This window comes from Phalacrocorax carbo, chromosome 10 (assembly GCF_963921805.1).
Source record: "Phalacrocorax carbo chromosome 10, bPhaCar2.1, whole genome shotgun sequence".
Classification (NCBI taxonomy): domain Eukaryota; kingdom Metazoa; phylum Chordata; class Aves; order Suliformes; family Phalacrocoracidae; genus Phalacrocorax; species Phalacrocorax carbo.
In genome coordinates, this window is record NC_087522.1 from 6347563 (window position 1) to 6374273 (window position 26711).

Genomic DNA, 26711 nt, shown 5'->3' on the forward strand with positions numbered 1-26711 from the left:
CATGTTTTCTCTGCAGTGTTTATGAAATCGCTTGCTCATCAAACACAAAAGGAACTGTTTACTTTTTAAATAAAACAAATATAAAATACCTCCATCTTTATTGCCATTCAAAAGGCTGCTTGTTCCCTCCAGCCTCCAAGCTGGGCAAGGCTGCGCGGTCGGGGTCTCTGAGCCCCAGTCACCCACCCCACCTGCCCACGGACAAATGCCCACACTCCTGCCCTGTGGACACCCCATCCACTGGCTCAGGGGCAGTTCCCGAGCAGGACACACCAAGGTTTGGGACTGTTGGAGACCTGAACCCACCCATGACACACTCCCCAGCCACACAAGCTCCCTGTCACAGGTCCAGTCTGGACAAGCTCGAGTTGAGTAAGGAAGGAGCCGAGCAAGAAGCTGTAACCGAGTGCTGAGATGTTGTTCTATTTTCCTACTTCCAACTGTTTCTTTACCAGCATGTTGGAGAGCAGCGATCTCTTCCTCATGCCTTACTGAGAAGCTCAGCTGTGAAATAACTAAATGAACCATCCCTTTTTATTAGCCTTTGGACTTAGCAGAGGAGCAATCAGTTAATGGCTGACCAGTTTTTGAAGATGCTAAGCACATTACAAGTGCTCAGTATTATTATTTTCCCTGCAATGTTTTATTTTTCCCTCTGAATATTCAGTTTAAATAACCCTTCCAATTACATTATCTGGTTTCATGCATTCTGCTCAGATTAAATGTGGTACCACTTACAATTCACTCACCTCTGTGATTTCCAGGTCTCTCTAAGCCTCATCCTAACCTTTGCCTCTCAATCCTGGGCTGAAATGGCCTTCATTCTGGTTCCAGCATCTGCCCCAGCTCTGCTTTGGTTTCTTAAAATCAAACGTATCCGCAACAGTTCCCCACAGGCACTTTGACCTCTGGCTTCTTGCTCTTGCATATTTATTTTTTCTTTCTTAATAGGGGAGCATCTTTCAACCTTTCCCGTTCCTTCCAGCTAAATTAGCTCCCTGGATAAGCTGTCTCCTCCCACTTGCTGGCATCCTCCTGTGATGCCTTGTACTGTTTTTGTTTCTTCTTTGGGAAAGGGCAAAAGATCAGCTATCCCAAGGAGGTCTTTGTACCCTGGTGCCACCTGAACTACCTTGTCTCACCTGGAAATCTCCAGCTACGTACATCTATGGCTTTGCAGAGGAGGATGGGACTGACTCAGACATCACACCTGGTGGGTGAATCCACTCCTTCTCCTGATAGCTCCAGAGCGATCGGTGACTGAGTCCTTCACAGCCATGGATGGTCTCTTCTGGGTGTGCTGTTCTTGAAAGCCAGCGTGGGGCAGGGACTTCTCAGTCCCCTCAGCCAGAGGAGCCTCCTGACCGTATCAGAAAGGGATTGACTGGTGGTGAGGGGCAGCTCCCAGCTCTGCTCCAACACCTCCATCTCTGCTTCCCCACTCTCCTGACAGCTGTGCAGGGGCCCGTCTGGTCTCCAGGACAGAACTGCAAGATGTGTGGGACATCAAAAACCAGCCCACATCTCACAGCTCACCCTCCTTCCCAGCCGTGAGCTCTGACATGGAAATAGGTTTGGGGTGGCTGTGCCATGCTCCTGCTCTCACCGGCCTCTGCTGCCAGTCTCCTGGCACGTGTCTTACCCCAAGCCCTGGTGTCTGCATTTGACGGTCTTTTAGAAGCCGTGATCACCCTGCAAGGCTGGAGGAGGCTGTGGAGCAGCTCAGGGGATCGTCAGCTGTCAGCGCTTAAAGGATTTTTCATGCATAGGGCTGCCACGCTTCTGCCCGGGATTTCCCAGGCAGAGATGTATGTGTGTGAACTCTGGAGTGGGTGTTAGTGTTGTTACAGCCAGAATGATCTAAGGATATAATTGAGGCAAGGTTTGTATGGAGAGGTGATACCTCTTATTGCAACACCTGAGATGGATGGGGTAAAAAAAGAAAAAAACAAAATGAGCTTTTGTGCACGCAAGCTCTTCGTCAGCCTGAACTGAGCTGAACACATCAGGGGTGTTTCAGATGAACAGTGGCAGACGGTTCATGCCCGTATACTCACGGCTGCTTGGCCAGGGGGTCGCTGGCTCTGCCAGCCCCTTGGAGCAATTCCCAAGAACTGCTGTCCTCCTGCTCCTCAAATCTCACAGCAATACAACTCCCGGGTGGGGCAGGAGGGCATGTTTGAGAGACCCAGGCTTTAAGTCCCAACTGCAGGGAATGGGAATCTTTGTGTCTTGGCTACAAGTGTGGTGGAATGAGATTAATTAATTTAGCCGCACTGCATGAAGAGTGCCAGTGTTTACTCACGAGACCACAGATGAGATTTCGCAGTACCCAGAGAGGCCTCCTGCCGCTCGGATGGGCTGGGTAGCTCTTGATTGCAGGGCACGAGATGCCCAAGGAGAGCTCTACTGTGTATAAGCGATGCTGAGAGAGAAGAGAAAAACAAGATTTAAGATGCCCCAAGCAGAGACAAGCTGCAGGCACCACACCCAGACTTTAAGGCATCCCATCACACCCCTGCAGATCAGGGCAAGCGGGCCAGGGGCTCGAGCAAAGACAGAGGAGGCTGTCCAGGCTGGACACCGCAGTGGGATGAGCCAGACCGGAGGGCTGGGGAGTGGCAAGGAAGGCGAATGGGATGGGAGGAAAGCATGGATGTTGTATGCGGGGCTGGTTGCTTCCTTTCACAGCTGGAAACACTAAAGAATATGATAGACCCAAAAGAGACCCCAGGAGATGAGCAAGACAACACAGGGGACAGCACTTGCGTAGCTTAATGGAGAAGATGGACCAGGAGAGAAGAGCTCATTAGAAAAGGGCATTGCACGGTGAAGAGAGGAGAGGATATAAACCATGAGAAAGCTGATAAAAGACAGAAATTGAAATCTTCTAGTCCCAAAGAAAGGATGGAGTACATTAATGAGCTCTTTAATGGCGAGGTAAGTAAAGGTGAGCAGCAAATGGCTATTTCCAGACAGCTGAGCTGAGTGTGAAAAACAGATGGTAGGATGTGAGAAGCGATCAGCACATCGAGGAACAACAGTGCACCCTGTGTCATTAACGTTCCCATTGAATTATTGAAAAGGCACACACATGCAAACACAAAGACTTGGCAGACTCTTTTGGTTACTCTGCAGGATCAAAAGAAAGCAGCAAAACTAGAGTAAAAACTAGCATCCTGCTTGGCTGCTCCTGATGTGGAAATCCATATCCCTGATACTTCTGTGTCTTCTCTTCCCTTGCACAGAGGAAATTTACTCCGTAGAAGTGGCTTCACTCTGAATCAGATGGTTTCCCTTCATTAAGTACTGGGCGGGGAGGGGGTGGAGGGTGGGAATGAGCGAAACTCTCAAGGTGGCATTTGGATAAACTCTACCACCCATCTGGTGGTGCTGGTGAACTGCCTGAGAGGGGTAAACCAGAGGATATGGCATAAAGGAGATGTGAAAAAGTGGAGCATAAGTAAATTCAAGGGAAGCCAAAGTCACTACTACAAGCCGAGGTGTAGCTTTTGGGTTGGCTTCTTGGCTGCTCCAGCACCACTGACCATGCCCACCGGCAGCTTCGCTGCCTTCAGCACCTCAGGGCATCACCTGGCAGCAGTGGTTTGGAGAGGAAGGAAAGGCAATGTGCTGTACTTCTCTCTATAAAGAACAATTTCATCTCCAGACACCTATTCAGGAAAATGAACATATGGTCCCATGATGGAAAGCCTGTGGTGAGTAAATGGAGCGGGAGGAGCTGGAGGAGAGGTCTATGCCTCGCACTGCTCCATGGAGCTGGGCAGTGTTGCAGCCACGCTGCTACAGGACAAGACCCATTCCCAGCCCCTGCGCATTTGAGGCAGGATCGAGGCTTTTCCCAAAGAACCCCTTTGTCCCCTGACGCCCATCCCCTCTCCTCTTCTCCGTCCCCATCTTGTGTCCACGTGCACCACATGCTCACAGCTCCAAGCCTTGCGGTGACGGCATTGTCCCCACAGGGTGCTGTGGAGGACAGGGACGTGGTGTGCACCAACGAGGAGCTAAAGCCAAGGTGAGCCAGTCCCAAAACGGGCAGGGAGGGTGCTGCTGCCCCCGGCGGCATGTTGTCAATCCTTCCCCTGATGAGCACTCACAGATGCAAATAAATTCTGACTTGGGCTCACAAACTCCTGCTCTGCTGGCTGTGCTAAAAATAGCCCAATGCAGTGTGTCCTGGCGTCAATCACCCTCATCGATCCGTGGCTTTTGGGTCCGGTCCAGCAGCACCGCAGCACACCCCTCCACAACCTGTACTCTCCCCTGGACCCCTCCTTGCCCAAAGGTTTCACTGTGTGATCGGGCCACCTCCACCGCACTCTCCCCACCCTTGCTAGCCCCGTCTCCTGCAAACAAGGTGATGTATTGCTCCGGCGTGTGACAGGCAGCCAGCCTGCAGCAAGCGCGTGACCAGGGGGTTTATGCTGCAGCTCCTGATTTCTGCAGAGCCACGTCCACCACGGTGACGAGTTCGGGGGTCTTTAACAACAGAGCTCTTGGTTCGCCAAGACCCAGCCCCAATTCAGGGAAGGACTGATCTAGAAGTGGGGCAGAGGGGAGCATTTGGAGGGGGGTTAGCTGGGGCCTCTGGGAGTGAGGGAGCGTGCAGGTGCAGGAGCTGGCTGGTCTGATGGAGCTTGTGCCCAGGGCCCTGCTCTTCCACCGGCTCTCTGGTGGCCCTGGGCATCACCCAGGTGTGGATGCATGGGCTGGCCCATAAGCCTCAATGGGGCTGGAGGAGAAATGGCTCCAGTGGCCAGCCCTGGGAAAGCTCCCACTGCCCAGCAAGCACCACAGGTCACTGGCTTGATTTGAACAGACCCAGCCCCATCTGGCTGTTGTCATGGTCTGGGTGGTGACTGGGGAGCACCTCCCTCCCTTAGGGCCCCCATGCATCCTCACAGATTCCCTCCCGTGCAATTTGCACCCACTGTCATGGCAGATCCAGCTGAAGTTCCCAGGAGGCGCAAATGCTGGACTGGGGGCAGGCATGACACCTCCAACATGCATCAGCTGTGAAGAAGGAGGCAGCCACCAGCTCCAGGGCTGCCACGTCCCCTCTCAGGTGCTGTGCTGCCTCAGAGAGGAATCTGGCCAGGCAGCACCTGCCACCACTGCCACCCTTTGTCACCCCATGTGTCCATCTGTGGACGTTGCCCTTCCCATGGGCCACATTTTGAAACACACAGACACCAGGGCAGGTGGCTGCCCTCAGGAATGCGGATCTTAAATGGCACATGTCTGTATAGAAAGAGGTTTCTGTCCTAATTTAAAAGCTTTCAAAAATATTCAGGGTCTAGATGTCACACAGGCTTTGCAACATGTGACAGGGTCCTTCGCTGACTCTTGGCCGGAGCAAGGATTGAGCTGTCGGTAACATGGGCTCTGATTTATGCCCCAACAAGAAGGTGTTGCTGAGACGCTGGGGGAAGAAGCAGCAATGGTTCCCTCTGCTCCTTTTCTCTGTTTCATTGCTGCAGGGAAACAACTGCTCTCTCTTAAAAAAAAATAAATCTCAGAGCAGCTTTCCTTGATGCCTTCACTGCCCTTTCTGGGGGCTGCCGCCTGTCCTGTGCTGTGCACAGCTGCCCCCACCACTTCCCCTGCCTCTGCATCGCACGCCTCTCCCTGCTTTTCATCCCTCTCCCTCCCTTTCTTTTCCCTTCCCTTTGTTCACGCTCTCCAGTGGCAGAGCCCAGCCTGCTGCAAGAGGGGGAACCTCTGGGTCCTCAGCGCTGGCGGTGGCTGTGCTGCTCCCAGTTCACAGGTCCCCATTGTCCCTTGAGGTGGGGCAAAACAAAGGAGAAGCCTTTCCCCTGGCCTCTCCTCCTCTTCACAGGGACGTGTCTTTCCCATGCCCCCTCCTTTCTGCTTGCTGGGGAGCCTTCTTGCTTTGGATGGGTTTGGGGCAATAGGAACAGTCTGGTTGGACAAGGTATCATTTCCTCTGTACAGAAGCAGCTTGAGAGCTTTGGTGGTTGAACAGGAGACAAAGCACTCAACAGGTTGCAGGTGGTGAAATTCTCTCTCTGCCCTTGATGGGAGCTGTAAATCAGCTGCCTTGGGGGGGATGAAGGATGCCATGGACAGAGCACACCAGGCCCTGTGCGGAGGCACCCCAGGAGGTCCATGCATGGGGCAGCGGCTTTGCGGACAGTGGGATTTCTTCCCTTTTCTTGCCTGGCTTTTTTCGCAGCTCATCTTGTGGCAACTCATGCCAAGGGATGAGGACCACGGCTGCCAGGATTTCACCCTATCTTGGAGGGATGGCAAGGAGGCCGAAGGGTGCTTAGCAGCATGGCCATTGGCGTCATCACCTACAGAGCCATCTGGAGCTCTCTGAGACCCACAGCGAGGCCCCACTGACTCTGGGGGTACGGGCTGCTGCATGTGCAGGTACCTCCCTTGGAGGGACCTTGGAGATGGAGGGGCCTAGATCTTTTCCGACCCTCCTTTTCTCCAACTACAGAGAGTTTGCATCTGGGAAGTGTTTAATTTAGAAAGGCCAGCACTGCTGTATCACATTTCCTATGTCGGTCTCTGTTGGTTTATGACCAGTGAAATCCTGGTGTGAAAACAGAATCAAGCTTTGATTTCATCTGCCCCTGCTGTTTTATGCCACTAACAACTTTGTATTTCTATAGCAGCTTTTATTCTAGGAGCTAAACGGGCTTCACAGACAGGCAATTAATTAATTGAGCCTCCTCACCAGCCTACACCCTCAACACCACAAGGAAGCATTTCGCAGAGGAGGAAAGAGGAAGAGAGGAGCAAAATGACTCGCCCCAGGTAAAGAGATGAACTTGCTACTGACGTGCCGCTGCCTCCACAGCGAGGCATTATGCTCTGCTGGTTGTGCCATTCCTCCCGGCTGCTGTGGAGGTGGTCATGATGTCATTTCCAAGCTGGAGCAGGAACTGGCCTCAGTGTGGGGAGTGACTGAGGAAGGGCTTTTGGTACCCATCGGTGACTGCCATCGCTGCAGCATCTGAGCTCAAATTAACTCATGAACTCATCGGTCACCATCCCAGCCTCTTGCTGAGGAATCCCCTGAGACCATGAAACAGTGCCCGGAGGCCCCACTAGCATTTCTCCTGTCTGTCCTTGCTGACCAACTCCTGGTTCTCCAGGAGGCACTCAGGGTTTGCAAGGGAAGTTGGTTTCAGCTGAAGAGTTTGCTTTGGTCCAAGTGCTACAGCTGAGATTTGGGGAGGGATGTACCATGATGTCACGAAACAACCTCAGCTCCCCTTCCCAGGTCCTGGTCACTGACTTGTGAGCAAAATGCAGCCCTGGGAAGCTGCATGCTGCGGGCAGGTTCTGGAGCACCTGGAGGAGGTGGAGGAATGTGCCTTTGCTCATGCAGAGTGAATATGTTCCTGGAGAAACTGCCTACCTTTTATTAGCAAACCCTGCTAATGGTTTGTTGTCTACACAAATAACCATGGGGAATGAACTCGTGCACTTCCCAGCCTGCTCCGTGTCTTCCTGGCTCAGCTCCTTTCTGAACAAACATAACCTTTTGCAAGAATACCTGTCAAAATGGCTTTGAAATATTGAAATAACAGGATGAGATACGGTTTGCTCCTGGGCCCTAGTGCTCATCCGTCAGGACTCAAGGTGTCCATCCAAAGAGACTTATGAGCAGGATGCAAGGGAAAAACTCTGGCAAGCAGCAAGGCCCCAAAGGGCTGCATTTGGGGGTCTTATTGCCTTGGTGTGCTGGCTTGCTGGGCTCCCACACACTCACCGGGGGAGCAGGGAAGCTCCCTGATCCTTATGTGGCCCTCCCCCTTCTTGTCAGTCATGGGGTGAGACATGGGGGCTTACAACTCAGCTGGAGCTCATGGAGGCAAAATTCTGTCCTTCAGCCACCAGCACAGCCTGGGATTGCCTGGGATTGCCTCAGCGCCTCCCTCCTGGTCCTCACCCTGTGAGTAGGGCATCATCTGTGGGTATTTTAGAGATGGGGCAAAAAGCTGTTGAGTCTTGGACAAGCATTGGAGAGCAGTGGTTGAAGGGCATGTGACTGCTTGGGTGGACACAAGACATGAACACAGGGCCAGTCCCTTCCCTTTCAGTCTCGGAGTCCCAAGGGCTGTTCAGGGGTCCCCAGGGTGTCCATCTCCAAAGCCATTCATGTCAAATGGGAGTCAAACTGGCCTATGGGCAGTGCTGGGGCTGTGGGCAGGAGGTGCTGCACTCCCTACCTGAGGCTGTGGCTGTGTTGGGGTTATCCACGGTATGGGCAAGCTGTAGATGCCTAGTGTCTTCTCCCTCAGCAAAAATCAACCTTCAATGACGCCCTTGTCTGGAGAGCGGCAAGAGGCTTTCTGCTGTACCTCATCACTGGCTGCCCATCTTGAAAGGTAAGGGGATAACCCACCCACAGCAGATGGCCCCAAGGGCCACCGCTCTCCAGATACGTCCGTTTAGGGGGAGACACCAGTACCATTTCATCTGCGGGAGGAGTCCCATTGCATGGTGACACCTGCTCAACTAAGAGCCCTTCACTTCTCATCCCCTTCCCTGGTCCTGGTGGTGATGATCTCCCACCTGGAATAAGGTGAGGGATTCTGCTTTTCTGGGTACATGCCTTTTTTCTCAAGGTACTCGGAACTGATGAGAACTTGGGCACAGACAGTTGTTGGGACAAATCAAAACCAAACACTTGGAAACCCAAACACTCCCCCCCCCTCCAAAAAATATCCTGTCAACCAGCCAACCACCAACCAACCAATAAAAAAGTCCTTCAAACCAAACTCCATCTCTTTCTCTAAAATCCATGATTAAAACCTGGTACAAACAGGTGAATATAGATATATATATATATTTTAGTAGATGTAGTATTTGGTTTTTTTTTTTTTCTCCTCTCTCTTTCTCATTATACAGCAAACATTGCAAATATAGAAATTTTCTCTGTACAATTAACGACTTCGGTTTACAATGCAATGTGTGGTAAAATCTCTCAGTGAGTGAAAATGTGAACGGGCCTTCAACCGGGTAAAAGTCTAAACTGGAAGACTCCGTTTGCAAAAACAGCCCAAAGGATGGATCTCCTTCTGGTCTCTTTTTGGTTTTTGTTGCTGTTTTTGTTGCTGTTGATTTTGGAAGGGAAGGAAGGAAGAACACAAACTGTTCACAAAGAATCCACAAAATCACGGAATAGGGACTCATGCAATGCAATATTGGGAAATGCCAGACCTCAGCTCTCTGCCCACTCTTTGACTTTCTTTTTATATTCAATTTTTTTCTTTTTTCTTATATTTTTTTAAAAAATCAAAATGAAACAAAAATTTTTTTTTTTTTTCACTCCACGGTTTGTTTGTTTTGTAAAGTTTGTGTTCAAATTTGGTGCATGTCTCACCAATGTGAGGACATTTTAATATCTCGCTTTATATATTATATAGAATATTTATAGATTTTTCATAATTTGTTCTCTGTTTTATTTTTATTGATTCTTTTTTTAATTTTATTTTGTTTCAAAGACAGTCTGAATAAAAATAGCTGCTGCAGATTTCTTTTGGTCCAGTTAGTGTGTTAAGTCACGAGTTGTGTGAGGACTCAGGACTTTTGCTGGGCAGAGACGCCCTTCCAGTAGTCTAAGATGTCGTGAAGATCCTCGTCTTTGGCAAACTGGACCTTTTTGCGTAGGGCATGGCCGGCTGCCATATACTCCTCCTCGTCTTTATGCCGCTTGCGGTTGAGTTTGAAACGCTCCCAGATGCTGTGCGATGGTTTGCAGGTGTACTCTGGGCTGGAGGTGTAGCTCAGGTTGTGATATTGAGGTGAGAGCTGGGAATAGGCCAGGTCTCTGGGGCGAGGACGGGTCAGAGGCTCCAGGATGGAGGGCTTTCGCCCCGCCATGCTGTCATGCTGTTCCCCTTGATGCGAGCCAGGGTACGAGTGCCGGTGTTCACTGTACTGACGGATCTTCTCTGCCTCTGCCCGCAGGATGGCCGCGGCCGGTGTCACAGTGAGGATGGTGTCGGTGGTGGGGGATGTCTTCTCGATGTATTTGGCTTCTGATTTGTGGCCCGATCCCTCGGAGCGGTAGGACCTGGGGCTCCTTATGGAGCCACTGGAAGAGGTGCTGGAGCGTTTGGGGGCCGCCTCCATGCTGTGGTGTCGCTGGAGAGGGTGGTTGTAGCTTTCCTTGTAGACGGGGGAGAGAAACCCATGCTTGCTGGGGATCTGCTCTGATAAAAGCACCAGCTGAGGTTCCACTGTGGAGACTGCCCCCGATTTCACCCCTTGGAAGGAGGTGGACTCAGATTTCAAGGCATCGATGCAATTGTTGATGATCTGGTTCACCTTGTCCACCTCCTTGGCAATGGTGGAGATCTCAGCCACAGAGCTCTGGGTGTCCGGCGGCAGGGACAGCTCACAGTCTCGCCTCTCAGGCTGCTCACCTGTCCTCACCTCCATGTAGTTGCCCTTGGTGGCCTTGGGGGTCTCGCTGCTGTCAATCAGCTTGTACTGTTCAACCTCACCAGCAGAAGGCAGGTAGGGGATGCGGGTCACCGTCTCTCCGCCCAGCATCTGTCCCTGGGACAGCTGAGTGATGCTGGTGGTGTCCATTTCTGGCCCATATTTCAGCTCAATGATGGTCTTCTTCATGCTGCCAGCAGCCTTTTTGTGCTTCTCCTCCTGCTGGCGCCTCTTCCGGAGACAGTAATACACAACGCCCAGGACAATCACCATGCCAAAGAGACAGCCCAGGATTGTCATGATGTAATGAGTGGCAGTGGAAGGGGTGGGCACCGGCTCCTTGCGGTTGGGTCTGGTAGGTGTGATGGTGACGCAGGTGTGGTTGTACTTTGAGTATTGATGGACAGAGACTACGCAGTAGGTGTAATCTCTTTGTGCTACTAGGTTGCTCACGGTGATGTTCTCCTCCTTCTTCCTGAGCTTGGTGATCATGGAGGAGAAGCCGTTTTCAAACTGGGAGAGGATGTACATCTTGCTGAAGGGGTAGGGGATCTGCACGGTGAGGACAGCTGAGTTGTGGTTCAGGTGTTTCACCTGGATGTTGGGACGCACCTCTGTTTCGCTGATGGGTGTGAAGAGGGAGAACTGCGGGGTTGTGCCGTCGCCGGAGGAGCACTCCTCCTCGGAGCAGGGGCTTTCAGAAGGCGCCGTGGTCACCTGGTACCTGGGAGGGATAAAACGAGGGATCACAGTGTAGGAGCCACCAGTGCAAAGGGAAGAGAGCATGCTCAGAGCATTGCGGTAGCCAGTCCGGCCTTGGCCTAACAAGTAGTAGCCCATGTAGTCGGGTGGGGAGTCGCACTGCATCCGGTCATACGTGCGTGTCATGTTGGTGAAAGCCTCCAGCCATTGCAGGAAGCCAAGGAGCTCACAGGAGCAGTAGAAGGGGTTACTGTAGAGTTCACAGACAGAGAGCTTGTTTAGGCCCCGAAAAGTGTTGCTGTCGAGTCTCTGGATCCTGTTCATAGACAGGTCAATGTTCACTATGTTGGGGCACTCCCAGAAGGCATTGGGGGTGACAGACTCAATGAGGTTGGCCTGGAGATAGAGGTACTCCAGCTTCCCCAGGCCTCGGAGGATGCCCTCAGTGAGGTTCCTCAGTCGGTTGTAACCCAGCTGCAGCACCTGGAGGTTGAACTGTCCTGAAAAGGCACCATCCTCGATGTAGGAGATCTCGTTCTTCGTCAAGTTGAGGTATGTCAGGTTGCCGAAGCGGCTGAGCGAGGCATATTGCACGCTCTTGATCTTGTTGTCATTCAGCCGCAAGTCCACAATGGTGCTGTTGATTTGCTGGGGGATGGACTCGTAGGGGGGCTGGTTTTGGCTGCAGATGGCCAACCAGACGAAGCCCTTGTCCCCCTCGATGAGCCAGCAGTCTGCCCGCACCCCGCCGGTGTGCAGGAGAGAGACAGCGGCCACGCACATGCAGAGGGCTGACGTCGCGGCCCACCGGCGACCTGCCATCTGGAAGGGAGGTGCGGAGAAGGGGTTCCTGGTCTGCCAGAAGCGGGGAGCGGGATGGGGCCCAGGAAGATGTGGGCTAGTGCTTCTTCGGCAGCTTTGCTCGCCTCTCCCTTCTGCTCATGGCTTGGAGACGGGGGGGAAGCGTCTATGGAGAAAGTGGACCTTGGTGCCCACGGTACTCAGCAGCCACCAGCCAGAGGCTACTACCAAGGCCTGGGTGGCTGAGGCTGGTCCCACATCACCAGGTCTCTGGTATCTCGGGGAGGGAGTCATGAAGTTAGGTGCCCATGCGGAGGAGTCCCTCTGGCTTAGAGCCAAGCCTTTCTCTCACTTTTTATGGTACGTCTCCTCATTTTTTTTTTTGCTGCCCATCATGACATTGGTCCACATTTCCATGTGCCTCCATGGGTCTGGCTGTCCCCGCTTGGTCCCCTCAGCTCACCTGCTCAAAACAAAACACAAGCACAAACTAAATACCAAGGAAAGACAGTTAGCCTTTGGAGGTGTTGGAAATGTATCCAACTATCGTCTTAATGTTAGGCAATTGCCTTCTGACTCTGGCTACCACCTTTCAAGGAGCCTTTGGTTTATTTGGGTGCTGCTGCCAGTGGCATTTGGCAGCATGAGGGAAGGTGGTCACTGACCATGGAGGTCACCCTCCTTTGAGTGTGATGTCCAGCACCACATTATAGGCAGGGGAGAGACCAACACACATCCAGGGCACCATTTGTCTAACCTACTTAGGTGTCTACCTTAGGAGGAGAGGAGTGATGCCCCAGAAGTGTCTGTTCCTCTCCACTGAGAGCAGATGAAGTCTAGACAACTCACTCTGATGTAGATTTGATGCTGCAGCGTTTTGCTGAGGGGAATCCTAACTGTCTCGCATGCTGATGTGCGCAGCAGCGGTGCCCACAGAGGGGGATGCTGATTGAGGACACCATATCTCTCTGACTGCATTGCTGCGTAGCACCTAGGATAAGGCCCAGCATCAAGCACCTGTCCTGTTTCTGGGAACCTGAGCAGTAGTTTCAGGGCACTCTGACCACGGAGCACACTAGCATGATTGTCCACCATCCAATGTCTTTGTCTGTCATTGAGGCTTGCTGCCTCTCTCCAAGACCTCTCCCTCCCTCCTGGGTGAAATGATGCAGAGGTGGGGAGGACCCACCACCATTCAGTGGCATAACAAGAGTATTTACAGGAGACGGGACAAGACCTTGCCTCCTCAGCCAGAAACTGTCTGAAGACCAGGAAGAGTCTTCACGAGACACAAATCAGTGGAGAAAGACACCTATGTGGCTGCCAGCTGCCTAACTCCCCACAGAGAAATTTTCATTCCTGGCTCACATTTTCCATTATTTTTTCCTGCATTTTTGACTAAACATAAATATCCACAGACTGCATTTCTACTTCCTTTTGTAATTTCTTAGGAAAACAGGAAGGCATTTCTTAGGCAACAGGAAACAGAGGGAACTGCATGAGCATCAGCATCTCCTGGATCATGCTTTTCCACAAGATGTTGAAAATATCATCTGTGGATGTCTCTACTGCCAAACAACTCTCTGGCTGGTAGGACAGATGCAGTGGTGTTGTGGTAGAGATGGATTTGTCCACAAATGGGAAGAAAACATTATCGTCTATCTAGAAAAATCCTTCTAGTGACTTTCACCAGGAATGGGAGCTCTGGTTGTCTCCCTTGTCGCAGGGCAGACTGTAGGAGGCAGGGAAGACACAGCAGCACTCCTTGAAAACACAGCTGGTAGGAACTGGAGGTTTCTTGGCCATCCATGAAAGAAGCAGGGGCACATCTTACATCTAAATTATCTTTCACTGGATCTGCAAAATAATATAAATCCAGACACTGGTTTCCAAACCATTTCCCAGTGCCCAGAGAGTGAAGGGGCTGTGCTGGGTGCTGAATGCCTGAAAACCATGAGGCTGATTGTCAAGGGCTGTTTAGAGGCAGATGTCATACCCTTTGCCTCTGTCATGTCTTTATCCTGAAGAAACCAGGTTCTTTTCCACCCATGATACCAGGCAGTGAGGCAGGCCATGTTTCACTGCAGAGATCCCTGTTAACCATTCACAGTTTATACCTCGGTAAACAGGCCAGTAATAATAAGCAGTAAAACAGTTTATTTGTTCTTTCTGTATTGTGAACAACGAGTCTATTCCCTGGTGGCACCATTGGGTTTCTATTACATGAATAACAAGATCTGCTCGTGAGTCAGCTCTCTGCACATGAGACTCTCTGGCCACCTTGTCCTCCAGCAGAAGCCCCACCAGCTGATAGGGGAGGTGAGGTTGTAGGGGCAACCAACAGCCAGACACCCAGTGCCCCCACTGAGGGCAGGGTGTGTGGTACACCCTTCTTGCGCACTGTACTGTCTGTGGAGGGTGTACAGGCATGTGTGGGTGGGAAGTACTGGCCCTAAGATGATGCTTCTGTGGGGCCCTACTGGGTTCTTGCAGGTCCCTCTGCCTCCCCAGTGCCTACTGCTGTCCTGTCTCAGCTACATTTGGCAGAAAGCTCAACAACACCAGGTTTTCAAAAGTTTACCAGAAATGGCAGTCTGAGTGGAGGAGATGTTGGGGGCAAGGCAGATCAGTCTCAGGTCTCCTCCTTCCTGCGGTTAGAAACCTGGACTTTAGCATGATTTTACATTGTTATTCCAGCTGAAGCCCTTATATCACCGCAGTGATGCTGATACTGCAGGTAACCCCATTTTGGTCAATAGTATCTGCCATGCTGGCAGGAGCACATTTTCAAGGATGTGCTGTCCCTTCCCTGGGATGCTTTGCCAGGATCTGGCAGCCCATTTTGGCATAGTTGAGTCCTTGGAGCCAGCGAGGAAGGGAAGAGGGACTGTGATCCTGGGGGCACTGCAGGTAAGTGCCCCTCCCTTACCATCCCCAGCTGATGGGGAGGCATGGGCTGCAGTGCCAGGCTGAGAGCCGTCTGCTGCTACATCCCTCCCGGCACTGGGCAACTCAATTAACCTCTCTGCACTCCAGTCTCTGCGCTGGTACCGTGAGATAATGATAACACTTCACGGGCTGTGCGAGACTGAAGAAAAGTGCCCCGAGCTCCTCTTGTTGGGATGAAAATCCCAGCAGCTGTGTTGTGCTGCAGGTAGACAATTTTGCTCCCTCTGGTTGCAAGCGGGGCTCTACATGTGCCCACTGTCCTCTGCCGAGGGGACCAGCCTGGTCTCCAGCTCCTCACCTTGCCTCCCAGTGGGGGTGCACGTTGTCCGTGACGGTGTAGAAGAAGGGCAGCATTGGCTAGTCCTGACCTGCAGAGCCATCAGTAATGAGTTACCCTAGTTATCCCACCGGGATGGCATGGAGGGTGCTTTCCTTGCCTGCTGCCCCACAGTGCTTGCCCTTGGTATGAGCATCTCCCTGCTTTCCTCTGTGGGCTTGTGCATTCTAGAGACCTCCTGCAGGCAGGGGAAGCCCTGCTGAACTGAGACAGCACGGGCAGCAGGGAGTGATACCTCCTGGCATATTCTCTTTAGCAAGCACTTATGCTGACTCCTGTAACTCTCATTTTGACCCAACCATCCTCTCTGGGCCAGCTTCTCTTTGGGGTTGCCCTGCAGAGCCAAACCAGCTTTTTTCTTTCAGGGTGAGGTTTCTTGTCACTCCTCCCTAGGGAGGATGTGGGCTGCAGCCTGTGTCAGAGGGCATTAGCCAGTGGAGCAGGACCATCCTGTTAGCAAAAAGCAGAGACAGACTCTCTATGGACCTTGCCAGGCTGATCCCCTGTAGCTTTCTCATCACCTATGTGCCTCCCTCATCTAATTGGAGGTGTCGGGGGTAAAGAAGACCAATGGTAAATTACTCAAACACTTTCAGTAAGGATCCTGCTGTGTGTTTTCTCTTCTTTACTGTACATTGCCTATCAGACAAGTCCTTCCCAACAACAGAAAGGAGAAAAGGCATTTTATCAGCAGCCTGAGTTTAATTTCAGCTCATTAAAGCAAGCAATTTGCTGGTTTATTTGCTTTGCAAAGTGTGAATAAAATGACAGCATTAAGGAGATGTAAGAGAGGAAAGAGGGGCTAATCTCCCTTTTTATTAGATTGCCAGGACATGACTGGGGAATGGAGAAGTGGGTCTTGTTGCTTTGCATGGAAAGGATAATTGTTCATCTTGTTGGCTTCTGAAAGCCTCCTTCCCAGCATCACGCCGACGCGGGTGCGTGTGGGTGTGCGCCTGCGTGCGTGCGCTGCGACATCAGCCAAGCACCAAGCATCCTGCAAGGCAGGACGGGAGCAAGGGCACTCGCGGTGGTTCCCAAATCACCTCCCTGTAACAGCAGATAACAGACAACTGGGAGGTTTCTCCTTCCTTCCTTTTCTACCTCTTACCTCCCCGCTAATCTTCCTTGTCTGTTCATTTCTGCTTCTGAAATCCTGGGCTTGATTCTTGCAGGCTGGAAATAGAGCAGCCTGTTGGCGAAGGAGCCTTTGCTGTCCCTGACCTCCTGCAGCTGGGACATGGCTCACGAGAGCTGGGAAGAGACACCCTGCCTCTTCCCCACAGACTGAATAAAAATCAGTAAGAAAAGCCAGTGTTTTAACACTTCTGCCTGACTAATTTTTATTTGCCCAGCTGTCCTGGTTTTATGTCTCCTGGTAACCCATTTGTACACCACCTTTCCCAGTCCTCTGATCCTCCACAGAGCTGCCTGGGAAAACCTGGGAACAAACCACCTACAACTCTAATGTGTAAAACAATGAGGAAGGTGGAGATTTGGGGTTCTTCTGCACTGATTAAGAAGCAAAAGAGAGGAATGAGGATGGTGTAGAAAATCAATAGCAATGATTTAAAATTATGAATTTAATCTCAATCAGAGAGATCTTGAACTGTGGCACCATGCTGGCGATGACTAAAGGCCACATCCATGAGGAGGCCGTGGTACCCACCCAGTACCTTGCAGTAAATATAATTCCAGCACAGAATGCACAGCAGACACTGCTGTATTTCCCTTTCCTTCTGCTTCCACAAGGCAGCATGGTTTGACCAGCTGAGAAGATGTCAGGCTTGTGTGGTTTAGAGGCCAGCAAAGGGGCAATGACAATCCCCTCACTCCTTGCTGCTCCTACGTGTTGCCTCTTATCTCCAGTATCCCTGCTGGAACTCGAACCCGTGCTTTGCCCTACTAATCCTCAGCCCTGACCTGCGATGTCCTTCCCTCTTACCTGTCCCTGCTTCTCCAGCCCTGGTCCCCATCAGCAGCCCAGCAGCACAGGGGTACTGCTATGATTTTGTGATGTGCACGAGGCTGCAGCCTGCACTGGATGAGCAGCAGCAACTGCGTCCTGGATGAAAACCCACAGCGAGGGAGGTGGAAAGGAAAACGCAAAGCTGGGACTCCAAAACCCAGTGCAGGCTGGCTGGTAAGTTTTTGCTTATATCTCCCAACTAACAGCATCTCAGTATATTAGAACAGAGCAGTAGCTGCAAGAAAGCAAACAAAGCAGCCGGGGCGGCTGGGTAGATAGAGGGAGAGTGAGCTGGGCAGCACATATAATAATATGCTGTCCAGGAACTCAATTCCTAACTTTGTTATTCTACTGAATTACTTATTTCAAACTGTGGATTAGATTGACTGAGTGAAGGCAAGGAGCCAGATTAACATGCACGTGCATGTGTGTGCGCGTGTTTATACACGCACAGACATGACAGTGCTCCTCTCCTCGGCATTTCTGCGTCTCTAACTTCATTCTCCTGAGCTGCTCCATCTCCAGCTGGCTGTGTTTCAGCTTCTCTTAGACTCTCCTTCACAGCCATTTGGGCCACTTTATCAATAAATGAAGGAGCCCCACTACAAAGAGTGCCATATCAAAACAGGAGCGACACATTACAAATTATAAATGTTTAGTCACCCAAAGAGGTTGGGAGGGAAAATTCAACTAACAGGCACCAAATCTTAAAATGAACCGCGGATCTTCGTTATGAGTAAAATAATCCAAGGAGGCAGCTCCAAGATGGCAGAGGAAACATATATTAGTGATGAAGTTTCCCCTAAATAGCTTGGTGTCCGTCCTGTATATGTCAGGTGGGGAAAGGAGGCTTCCAGGCAGGTTTTTCTGCTCATTCATATTCCTGGTGTTTGCTACATGCCTCCTGCCAGGTGATGTTGGTCAGAATCACAACCACACTGAATAATAAAGATGCCCAGGCCTGTAAAATTCAAGTTCATTTTATATTCAGAGGTCCTTGTACTAATATTGCCTCCACACACAGGGTTTAGGCAGCATTTTGTGCATCCCAACCTTATTCCCAAATGCCTCACAGTGTTAGATAATAGAGTTCTCTAGTCAGTTCAATTCTCTCTCCTCCTATTATTTATTATTTAAGAGAAATAGGCAAGGGAGAAGAGATATATTTTCCACTGAGGCTTGAAGAGAGATGAAGAAGGAATGAGGCAGAGAGGTAAAGGGGGGCTGAGAGAAGTGGCCAGCATCACATATACAGGATAGCTTTTACTGAGACCTTGGGAGGTCACAGAGTAGATGACAAATTGCCAGGTAGGAGGGATGGGGAAGAGATCACTTTTCTGGGGTAGGCTGGGAGAAACAAACAGAAATTACACACTTGGTCTCTCTACACAGGGGCATTATTGTTACTGGTGTATTGACACTCATGGGCTCTACATGATGCTAGGGCCAATGTTCCTCTCCTTGGGTTGTTCCTCTCAAGGGGAATACAAGTCAATAGAGATCAAGACCCTGACAGCTCTTCAGTGTCCACAGTCTCTGGCTGCTGGATCATTTTGCAGTCACTTTGCAGGAGGCATGGGACACTTTCTGCAGACCAGTGGCCAAATGAATGTAAATCTGAGGAGCCTGAAATGCATCTGGCTGTCAAAGCCCTGAAGACACTAATGACTCTGATCAGCCTCACCTGGGGCCTCGACCCACACCCTCTGCCCACAGGCTGAGGAGCGCCATATAAGCTCAGCCATGGGCTTCTAGTCTCTTCCTGAGGTCTGCTGTTGGTGTGACTGTCTCAAATCCTGCTTGGGGTCCTACCTCCAGGATAGACCTCAGGCCTGTGGCGGTAGATGGTTTATGTCCTGAGTGGATCCCTCAGACATGCACTGTAACTTGTGTCCGGTGGTGGCCCTGTCTCCTTTTGCTCCTGACTGGACTCCTTGAATGGACTCTGGATATAGTTCTTCTCTTGCCTTGCCTGGGACTGTCAATGGCTCCTGTTGCCAGCACCTTGCCTGTTGTGTTCATGTGCTGGAAGACACCACCGTGGGTGGGGAGGGAACCCCCTGTGCTGGGGTCACCCCTGGCTCCTGCCTTGCCTTCCCTTTAAACAGTTAGCCCTTGCTGCTGCCTGACATGGATTTCCATAGGAGACAGCTTACTCTGCAGCTGATTGCACAGAAAATCTCCACTAAAAACGTTTTCTGGTGTAAAACATGCTTTCTGCAAAATTAAACCTTTGGCTGAAAAGCTATGATCTTTCTTGGAAGTTGAGATTCAGGCCAATTTAGCTGTAAACTTGTGGGTGCTGTAGTGTCAAAGCCATTGTGCCTCCACTAGCCAGTGGTGGCAATGGTGTGCAAACAGGTGTGTTTGCACACATATTTTTAGGAACCTTTTTGTTCTATGGTAAAATAGGGTCTGGGTTAAAATGACAATATTTTCAAGACACATTAGCTCTTGGGATTTCAGGAAATACAGATATTCTGCTTTTCGCTCAGCTGCAGTCTGAAGTCATTTACATCCATCTCATGCTGCTTAGCTTCCAGGGTCTATTGAGATGACAACCCTATTGCACGCTGCTGTGGGCCACTGAGCAAAATTCTCTGCTGAGTTTAAGTAAATGCATAAATGATCTTCCTGGTGAACAACCTCTTAAGCCCAGCTGGGTTACCTGTGCATTAAACCAGCCCTCTGAAATATCAGCATGGGCAGATATGAAATGTCAGCTCCAGCCCATGACAGTGCAGTTGAGCACTCAAAGAGCCAAGGAGTGCAATTAGAGGGGCAGAGTTAGAGGAGGGTGAAGAGCAAAAAGATTTTAGGGGATATAGAGAACTAAGAGCTCTGATCAGGTACAACAGTAGTAATAAAAAAGTCTGTTTCCATAGGAGAAAGGCTTTCCAGTGTTTATGTGATGAGGTTTTTCCTTAGAAATAATCAGCCTGAATCACAGCTCCATTATGGGATAGTTATGCTGATGTTAGGCTGGGAGCAAGCAGAGGTCTGGTGTGGAAGCAGGACTCCTGGTTTCCCCCAACCTGGTAAATAGTGTTGAAGATCAAAGCTGTTTTTCCAGCACTGATACAATGGAGAGAGCCAGCCCTGTGCTGGGAAGCGAAACTGCTGGTGTTCCTCAGCACTGACAATCCGAACTGTGCCTTGTCTCTGCTGCATTGTCATCCTTGCTCAGATCTTTGCTGCTATTTGGAAAAGGGTTTTACTGCTTTCATTTTAATTTATTTTTGCGGCAAGCCTGCATAACCCTTTGCATCCCAGACAGGAAAATCCACTTTTATACAGGATGAAATCTGGTGGTGGATCCATGAAATGGTTAGCTTTGTTAGAAATTACCTTCAGAGATGCAAGTGTTTTGCTCTGATATTTTAATGATCATTTTCAAGAAGACTCTTCCCTCTCTGTCTCACTCTTCCCCTGTGAAGGGGTCTCAACCCAGAAAGTGTTGGTCTCTGGCCAGTGCCTACCTCAGTCACAGTTTCTAGGTGTACTGCTGAGTGTTGGCAGATAGATAAGAAAATACATGGCATATGCAGGACTTCATGGTAATGGTCTGCTGTGAGCTCCGGGTAGGCAAAAAAGGAATTCACCTTTTCATCAGCAAGGGTCCTGCACACAGGAGTTGCTCTGGCTGTGCTGTAGGCAAACACCTCTGCTAACCTCTCACTGACTTGATGTTGGTCCTGCTTCTCTGGTTGGAGCAGGCTTCCAGATGTTTATTCCAACCTAAATTATTTTGTGATTTTAATAACCTAGCTCTTGTCCTCTGGAGCCTAGGAGCCCAGCTTAAGGCTGAACCCTCTGGCTGCCCACATTTTGAAGGGGGTTTCTACCCAGCTATAGCAATATCTGGCAAGCCCTAGTGCCCTACAGGCCTAATTTTAGCTCAGTGCTGCAGGCTGGCTTCCTGTCATGGGGCAGGAGAAGGTTAATGATCATCTGGGCAGCTCTCCAAAACCAATCTAATGTTTATTCAGGATAACAGCATTGCAGAGGAAACCAAGCATGACCACCTTCCACACACAGCTTACCCAGCATGGCCCTGCTCCTGCGCACAGCTCTGTTGGAGGAGCTCAGGTTTGTCAGCTCTTGGATGAGGGAACCTCCTCCTCCCTCGGTCAAGACAGGTCCTCTGCAACACTTCCAACCCTGCCTATGTCGTGACCTCTTAACACAAACAGATGCTTCTAGAGAAGAACACTTTAACAGCCTGTGGGTCTGTTGTTTCAGCAGTGGAAACATGCACTCACCCTTCCTGCTAAAATTTTATAGGACACTCCTCATCGGTCAAATATCCATGCTACAAGCACCTTGGTTTGTTGGCCCCCATGAAGTGATGGTGTTCAGCCCCACTGCACCTTCCAGGTCCCTGCAGTGCTAGGAGAAGCTGGAGCTGAGAGATGTGGGACAGTGGTCCCTGCCTGGTGGGGTGGCTTGGTGGGCCTGGATGTTGCAGGTCTGTGCTCCAGCTGGATCTGGGATGGGGGTGAGAGGATGAAGGATTGGTGCAGATTAGCACATGGGGTTGTGAAGGGATTGCAACATAGCATGTACTGTACCCTTGGGCAGAGCCTGTAAGATGGCTGTGGGTACTTATTCACCTCAGCTGCTCTAACAGCTTAACTTCAGCTATGAACTTTTCTTCCCTCAGCCTTTTCCTCCCACCAGCACAGCCCCTGCAGTTATTCTGCCATGCCTTTGACACAACAGGGACGGACATGCAATGGACTCATCCCAAGCATACCCTGCACCTGTAGGGAGGTGAGTACACTGCTCGCTTTGGGCTCCCCTTGGGTCCCTCAGGGCTCCATGAAGGGTTTGGTTATGAGCCATAAAGCCTGAAGGCCTAGGACATGCTGTGCTGAGGGAATGACTCTCCTCCAGCAATAAGCACTCACAGACATACATGGCCAGCAGAAGAGCTCTTCCCGCTTCCCTCTGGGTGTGGAAAAAATTCTACACAGAGCAAAAAGTGTTTTATGAGGGAGCCCTAGGCTCCTGGTGCTGGTTTCACCATTGACTGTCCCAAAATAGCTGGTGCATGCTGTTTCCCAGGCATTCTGAGAGACATTGTGAGACCATCTGTTTAGTAGGGTCTTTGGGGGTGTGCTTCCTCCTACCCAAAATGGTTGGGGAGATGCCTGCCCGTATTCTTGTGGAGCTTATATTAATGTCTCCTTTGATTGTGTTCACAGCATGGTTAATGTGGCCTCTAGATTCCTGAGCAGGTGTCTTTATCATGTTAAATCGAAACAGAACAAAGGAATGGCTTTACTGTGGGCTTGGCTGGTTAACCTCTGTGCCAGTGATTCTCTCAAGGCCAGCTGATTTCCCACTGAAGCATGCCTGTGCACTTGTGGGAATAAGCAAAGCCCATCTCATGCTCAGCCACAGGTGTGGCATTCTTTCATCTCCTCTATGGTGCCAGCAAGGCTAAAACCCAAACAAATGGCCTTCTACCTAGAAACATGTGGGTGGAACCAGAGAAGCTTGGAAAAAGGGGTCATCTACATGCCAGGCTCCATCAAAGGGAAACTTTTTCTGACACACGGTTAATGCTGGGGCCAAAGCAGCAGTAGGAGCTACTGGTATGATTGCATGGGCTTGTGGCACACAAAGGCCCTTCGTCAACATCATATCTGCTCCTCGGCAGGGTCCATGGCTGCCCTTCAGGCTGCTGTATTTCCCTACTCATCCAGAGACCTCCAAAAGGTGTGGAGAGTGGAAAGACTTTGAAGTCCAAGACAACAGAATTGGGGAGCTATGCCAGGATTTTGATTGCCTGTCCCTTTCATAAACATTTCATGTGGAGGTTACCAAAGTTGAAAAAGTAAGTGAACCCAGAATACACACCCTCTCTGGAGGAATGGAGTTTATTGTTAATAATCTACTGCTAAAAGGGTAACATCTGTTTTGGACAAACTGTAATGAGATTTAAACCCCAGGTGGAGGGAGGACTTCACAGTAATAAATGACTTTCTGTATGTCTAAATAGTTTTAATTTTTTTTCTGGCAGAAATAGCTGCTTTTCACCTCAGGCTTCTTTTTGCCAGCTCTTTTTGTTTAATGATTGCTATTAATTTCCAGGGTGGCAGATGGATTCTAGCCTGGTGTAGTCTGAAATGAGGAAAAACAGCCCATGAAGGTGTGAGCTTGCTGTGAATGTGTGCACAGGTGTTGTGGTTTAACCTCAGTCAGCCACCAAGCATCACACAGCTGCTTGCTCACCCTTCTGCCCCTGTTGGATGGAGGAGAGAATCAGAAGGGCAAAAGTAAAAAAACCTCATGGGTTGAGATAATAACAGTGTAATGATTGAAATGAAATAATAATAAATTGTAAAGAAAACAAAAAGAGCAACAAAACCCAGGGAAAAACGAGTGATGCAACTGCTCACCGCCTGCTGACCGATGCCCAGCCTGACCCTAAGCAGTGATTGCTGCCCCCTGGCCGACTTCCCTCAGTTTATATACTGAGCATAATGTCATATGGTAGGGAATATCCCTTTGGCCAGTTTGGGTCAGCTGTTCTGGCTATGCTCCCTCCCAACTTCTTGTGCACCTCCTTCCTTGGCAGAGCATGGGAAGCTGAAAAGTCCATGACTTAGTTGTTCCTAAGCAGTGCTTATACTAAAACGTCAGTGTGCTATCACATTATTCTCATGCTAAATCAAAAACACAGCACTGTACCAGCTACTAGGAGGAAAAGGAACTCTCTCCCAGCTGAAATCACACAGGACAGCAGGTCACACATGTGCTGGTGGGATGCTATGTGTGGGCGTTTGCTTTCTAGGGGAACTATGCTTTTTGATAGCTGCTCCCCACCCCTGGGATGTTTAAGCATTATTCCCTTCGATAGGAATGAGAATTAACTTTCCTGGTCATTGCTAGTAGCTCTGCCTGTTTAGACCTTGATTCAGCAAAGCTGCTGATTTCCGCAAGGCTTTGGGAGGAATTCAAACCAGCACTTAAGTGCTTTGCTAAATCCAAGCTGAAGTGAGCTGGAGAGCGGCATGAGTCCCCCGATGATGGGAAGGAGCTCCCTGCCCTCTCCAGGCAATGCCTGTGGCTGGGTGCTGCCAGGGGATGGGGATTCCTTCTTGGGCACGAAACACAGGTATTTTTCAGTGCTTTTCCTGTGGTGTTGTGTGTGTTTGGTTGGGTTTTTTTCTTTTATAGTGTGGGATGCTCTGAGCAGGTGATCTTTCTCTGTCCTCTGACTGTGGAAACAAGTAGCAGCTGCTGAACTTAGAAGTCCCTACCACAAGCTCCTAGTGCCCAAAAGGGAACTTTATTTGTCCTCATTGCCACCACCTCCTTCTCAAGGAGAAGCCTGCTGAAGAGCTAATCCCAATTAGTGCTACAGGGTGCTGGGGTGCCCTCCTTTCTCTTTCCCCTGCTGTGGAGCATTTCTGGACACTGCTCAGGATGCAGGTGTACAGGATACATGCATGGCCAGGTGAGAAGCTGGGTCTGGGAAACAAGGCTAACGGAGCATGACATGGCAGCACCCTGTGACCAGGCAGCTGCCCCACGACAAGAGCGTGGTGGAGGGCGGGGGAAGGAGGGACGGCTTTTTTTTGCCTAGGACTGGGTGAGCCCCAGGGGTGGAGGGAAGGGGGTAGAGATAGAAAGTGCAGCATCTCAGGTGATGCAGATAATCTCCTTTAATCTCCTGCTCAAAATAACCCAAAGTCAAGTAAAGGAGGGATTATATGGCCTAAGCTACTGTTATTGCCAGGGTGTAACAGACTCAGGTTGCATCTGAAGGGCTGCTGAGGAGGAAGAGGAGCTGCAGCAAATATTGGCCTGCTGGAAATGCCTTCCCAGTGAGGGTGGCTGGGTGGGTTGAGGACCTTCCTGGTGTAGCCAAAGGAGATCAGGGTGCTGCAGAGTGGGCAGCTGCTGGCAGACTCAGGGAGCCTGCACGGGGACTTGGTCCCAGGGGAGAGACTCTCTTAGGTGCCCACTCGTCACTTTGGTATTACTGATGTGTTTATTCTTAGTGCAGGATCCAAAATGCTTTATAGCCATTGATTATCCTAATGGGGAAGCAGTGACTATCAAAGCCATTTTACAGATCAGAAAGTGAGCTGCTGGGGAGGTAAATGACACACCAAGTGCTGGGACAGGGCTAGAGTGAGGTGGTCAGTCCCTGCCCACCCAGCTCCCTCCAATTTTAATATGCTTTTTCTTACATTCTCTCAGATGCATGTTCATGGCAGCCATAGGGCACTGGTAGGCTGAAGGCTTCTCCTACCCTTTGCCAAAAAGCCATACCAAGGCTCAGCTCCTGTGCTGCTGCCAGAGAAAACTGAATTGCAAAGCCCTATTCATCAGCTCCTGGCGATGCCTACAAGATAGCAGCAGAGAAATGGTGTGAAGTGGGATTGCAACAGGGAGGGAGCAGAGCATGTTCATTTTAATGAGTTTGTCCCTGCCTAAAGGACAGAGAAAGCGAAGGCCAACCCTGTTTAATAAACTCTAGCATGCGGATTTAATCAGATGGATCATTGTTCCCCTGCACAGGGATGAATATATTAAAAAAATGATTCAAACTTTTCCCCTTTGTTTTTCATTTGTATTATGTGCTATGGTGTGATAAAACATCCTGGGGCCAACTTGCAAGGCAATAAAAGAGACGGTGGAGGAGAGAGGAAGGCACTGATCCGTGTGAGTGAGCCCAAGCACTGTAGGGAGGGAGGCTGCCGCTGGGCAGGGCTCAAAGTGAGAGGCTGCAGCATCCTCAGCCCCACACCAAAACACCTGGGAAGGTGTGGTTATGGGGTTTGACCTGCTGTCAGTATCCTTTCAGGCCTCCAGCCCCAAGCCTAGACAGTGAAGTAAGGTTGTGATCTGAGATGCCTAATAGGAGTTTAAGGCCAGTGTAACAGTAAAAGCTGTCCAGGGTCAAGCTTGAGACCTCCATCTCACTACAGAAATGTCTCTGCACAAGTATATCCCCATAGAATCATAGAATCGTTAAGGTTGGAAAAGACCCTTAAGATCGAGTCCAACCGCTAACCTATCACTGCCAAGGCCACCACTGAACCATATCCTCAAGCACCACATCTACCCTTCTTTTAAATACCTCCAGGGATGGAGACTCCACCACCTCCCTGGGCAGCCTGTTCCAGTGCCTGACAACCCTGTCAGTGAAGAAGTTTTTCCTAATATCCAACCTAATCTTCCCCTGGTGCAGCTTGAGGCCATTTCCTCTTGTCCTATCGCTTGTTACTAGGGAGAAGAGACCAACCCCCACCTCACCACAACCTCCTTTCGGGTAGTTGCAGAGAGCAATAAGGTCTCCCCTCAGCCTCCTCTTCTCCAGGCTAAACACCCTCAGCTGTTCCTCATCAGATGACTTCTCCAGACCCTTCCCCAGCTTTGTTGGTGCTCCTGCCCTGGGAGGGAAAGAGGGATTCACCCAGTCCCCCACTTTCAGCAGGGGCACCAGCTAGGGTGATGTGGTCGTGGTGGTTTGGGTTGAAG

At 50.4% G+C, this 26711-nt stretch overlaps 1 protein-coding gene and 1 long non-coding RNA gene across 5 annotated transcripts in view; one reads left to right on the forward strand and one right to left on the reverse strand.

The window, feature by feature from the left end:
* Positions 1 to 1080: 1080 nt before the first annotated feature.
* Positions 1081 to 8851, forward strand: LOC135315170 (uncharacterized). Its single transcript, XR_010374601.1, has 3 exons — positions 1081 to 2940; positions 6666 to 6810; positions 8304 to 8851. It is a non-coding gene; the product is annotated as an uncharacterized LOC135315170 (long non-coding RNA).
* Positions 8826 to 26711, reverse strand: part of ELFN1 (extracellular leucine rich repeat and fibronectin type III domain containing 1) — a 111315-nt gene continuing 93429 nt past the window's right edge. For 3 of the 4 annotated variants that reach the window (XM_064461589.1, XM_064461590.1, XM_064461592.1), the window contains exon 4: positions 8826 to 12418. In XM_064461589.1, coding sequence (XP_064317659.1) covers positions 9586 to 11976 — 2391 coding nt within the window. In that variant the 5' untranslated portion in view covers positions 11977 to 12418 and the 3' untranslated portion in view covers positions 8826 to 9585. Of the gene's footprint in view, positions 12422 to 26711 lie in introns of all 4 variants that reach the window. The other variant, XM_064461591.1, reaches the window with a different exon arrangement.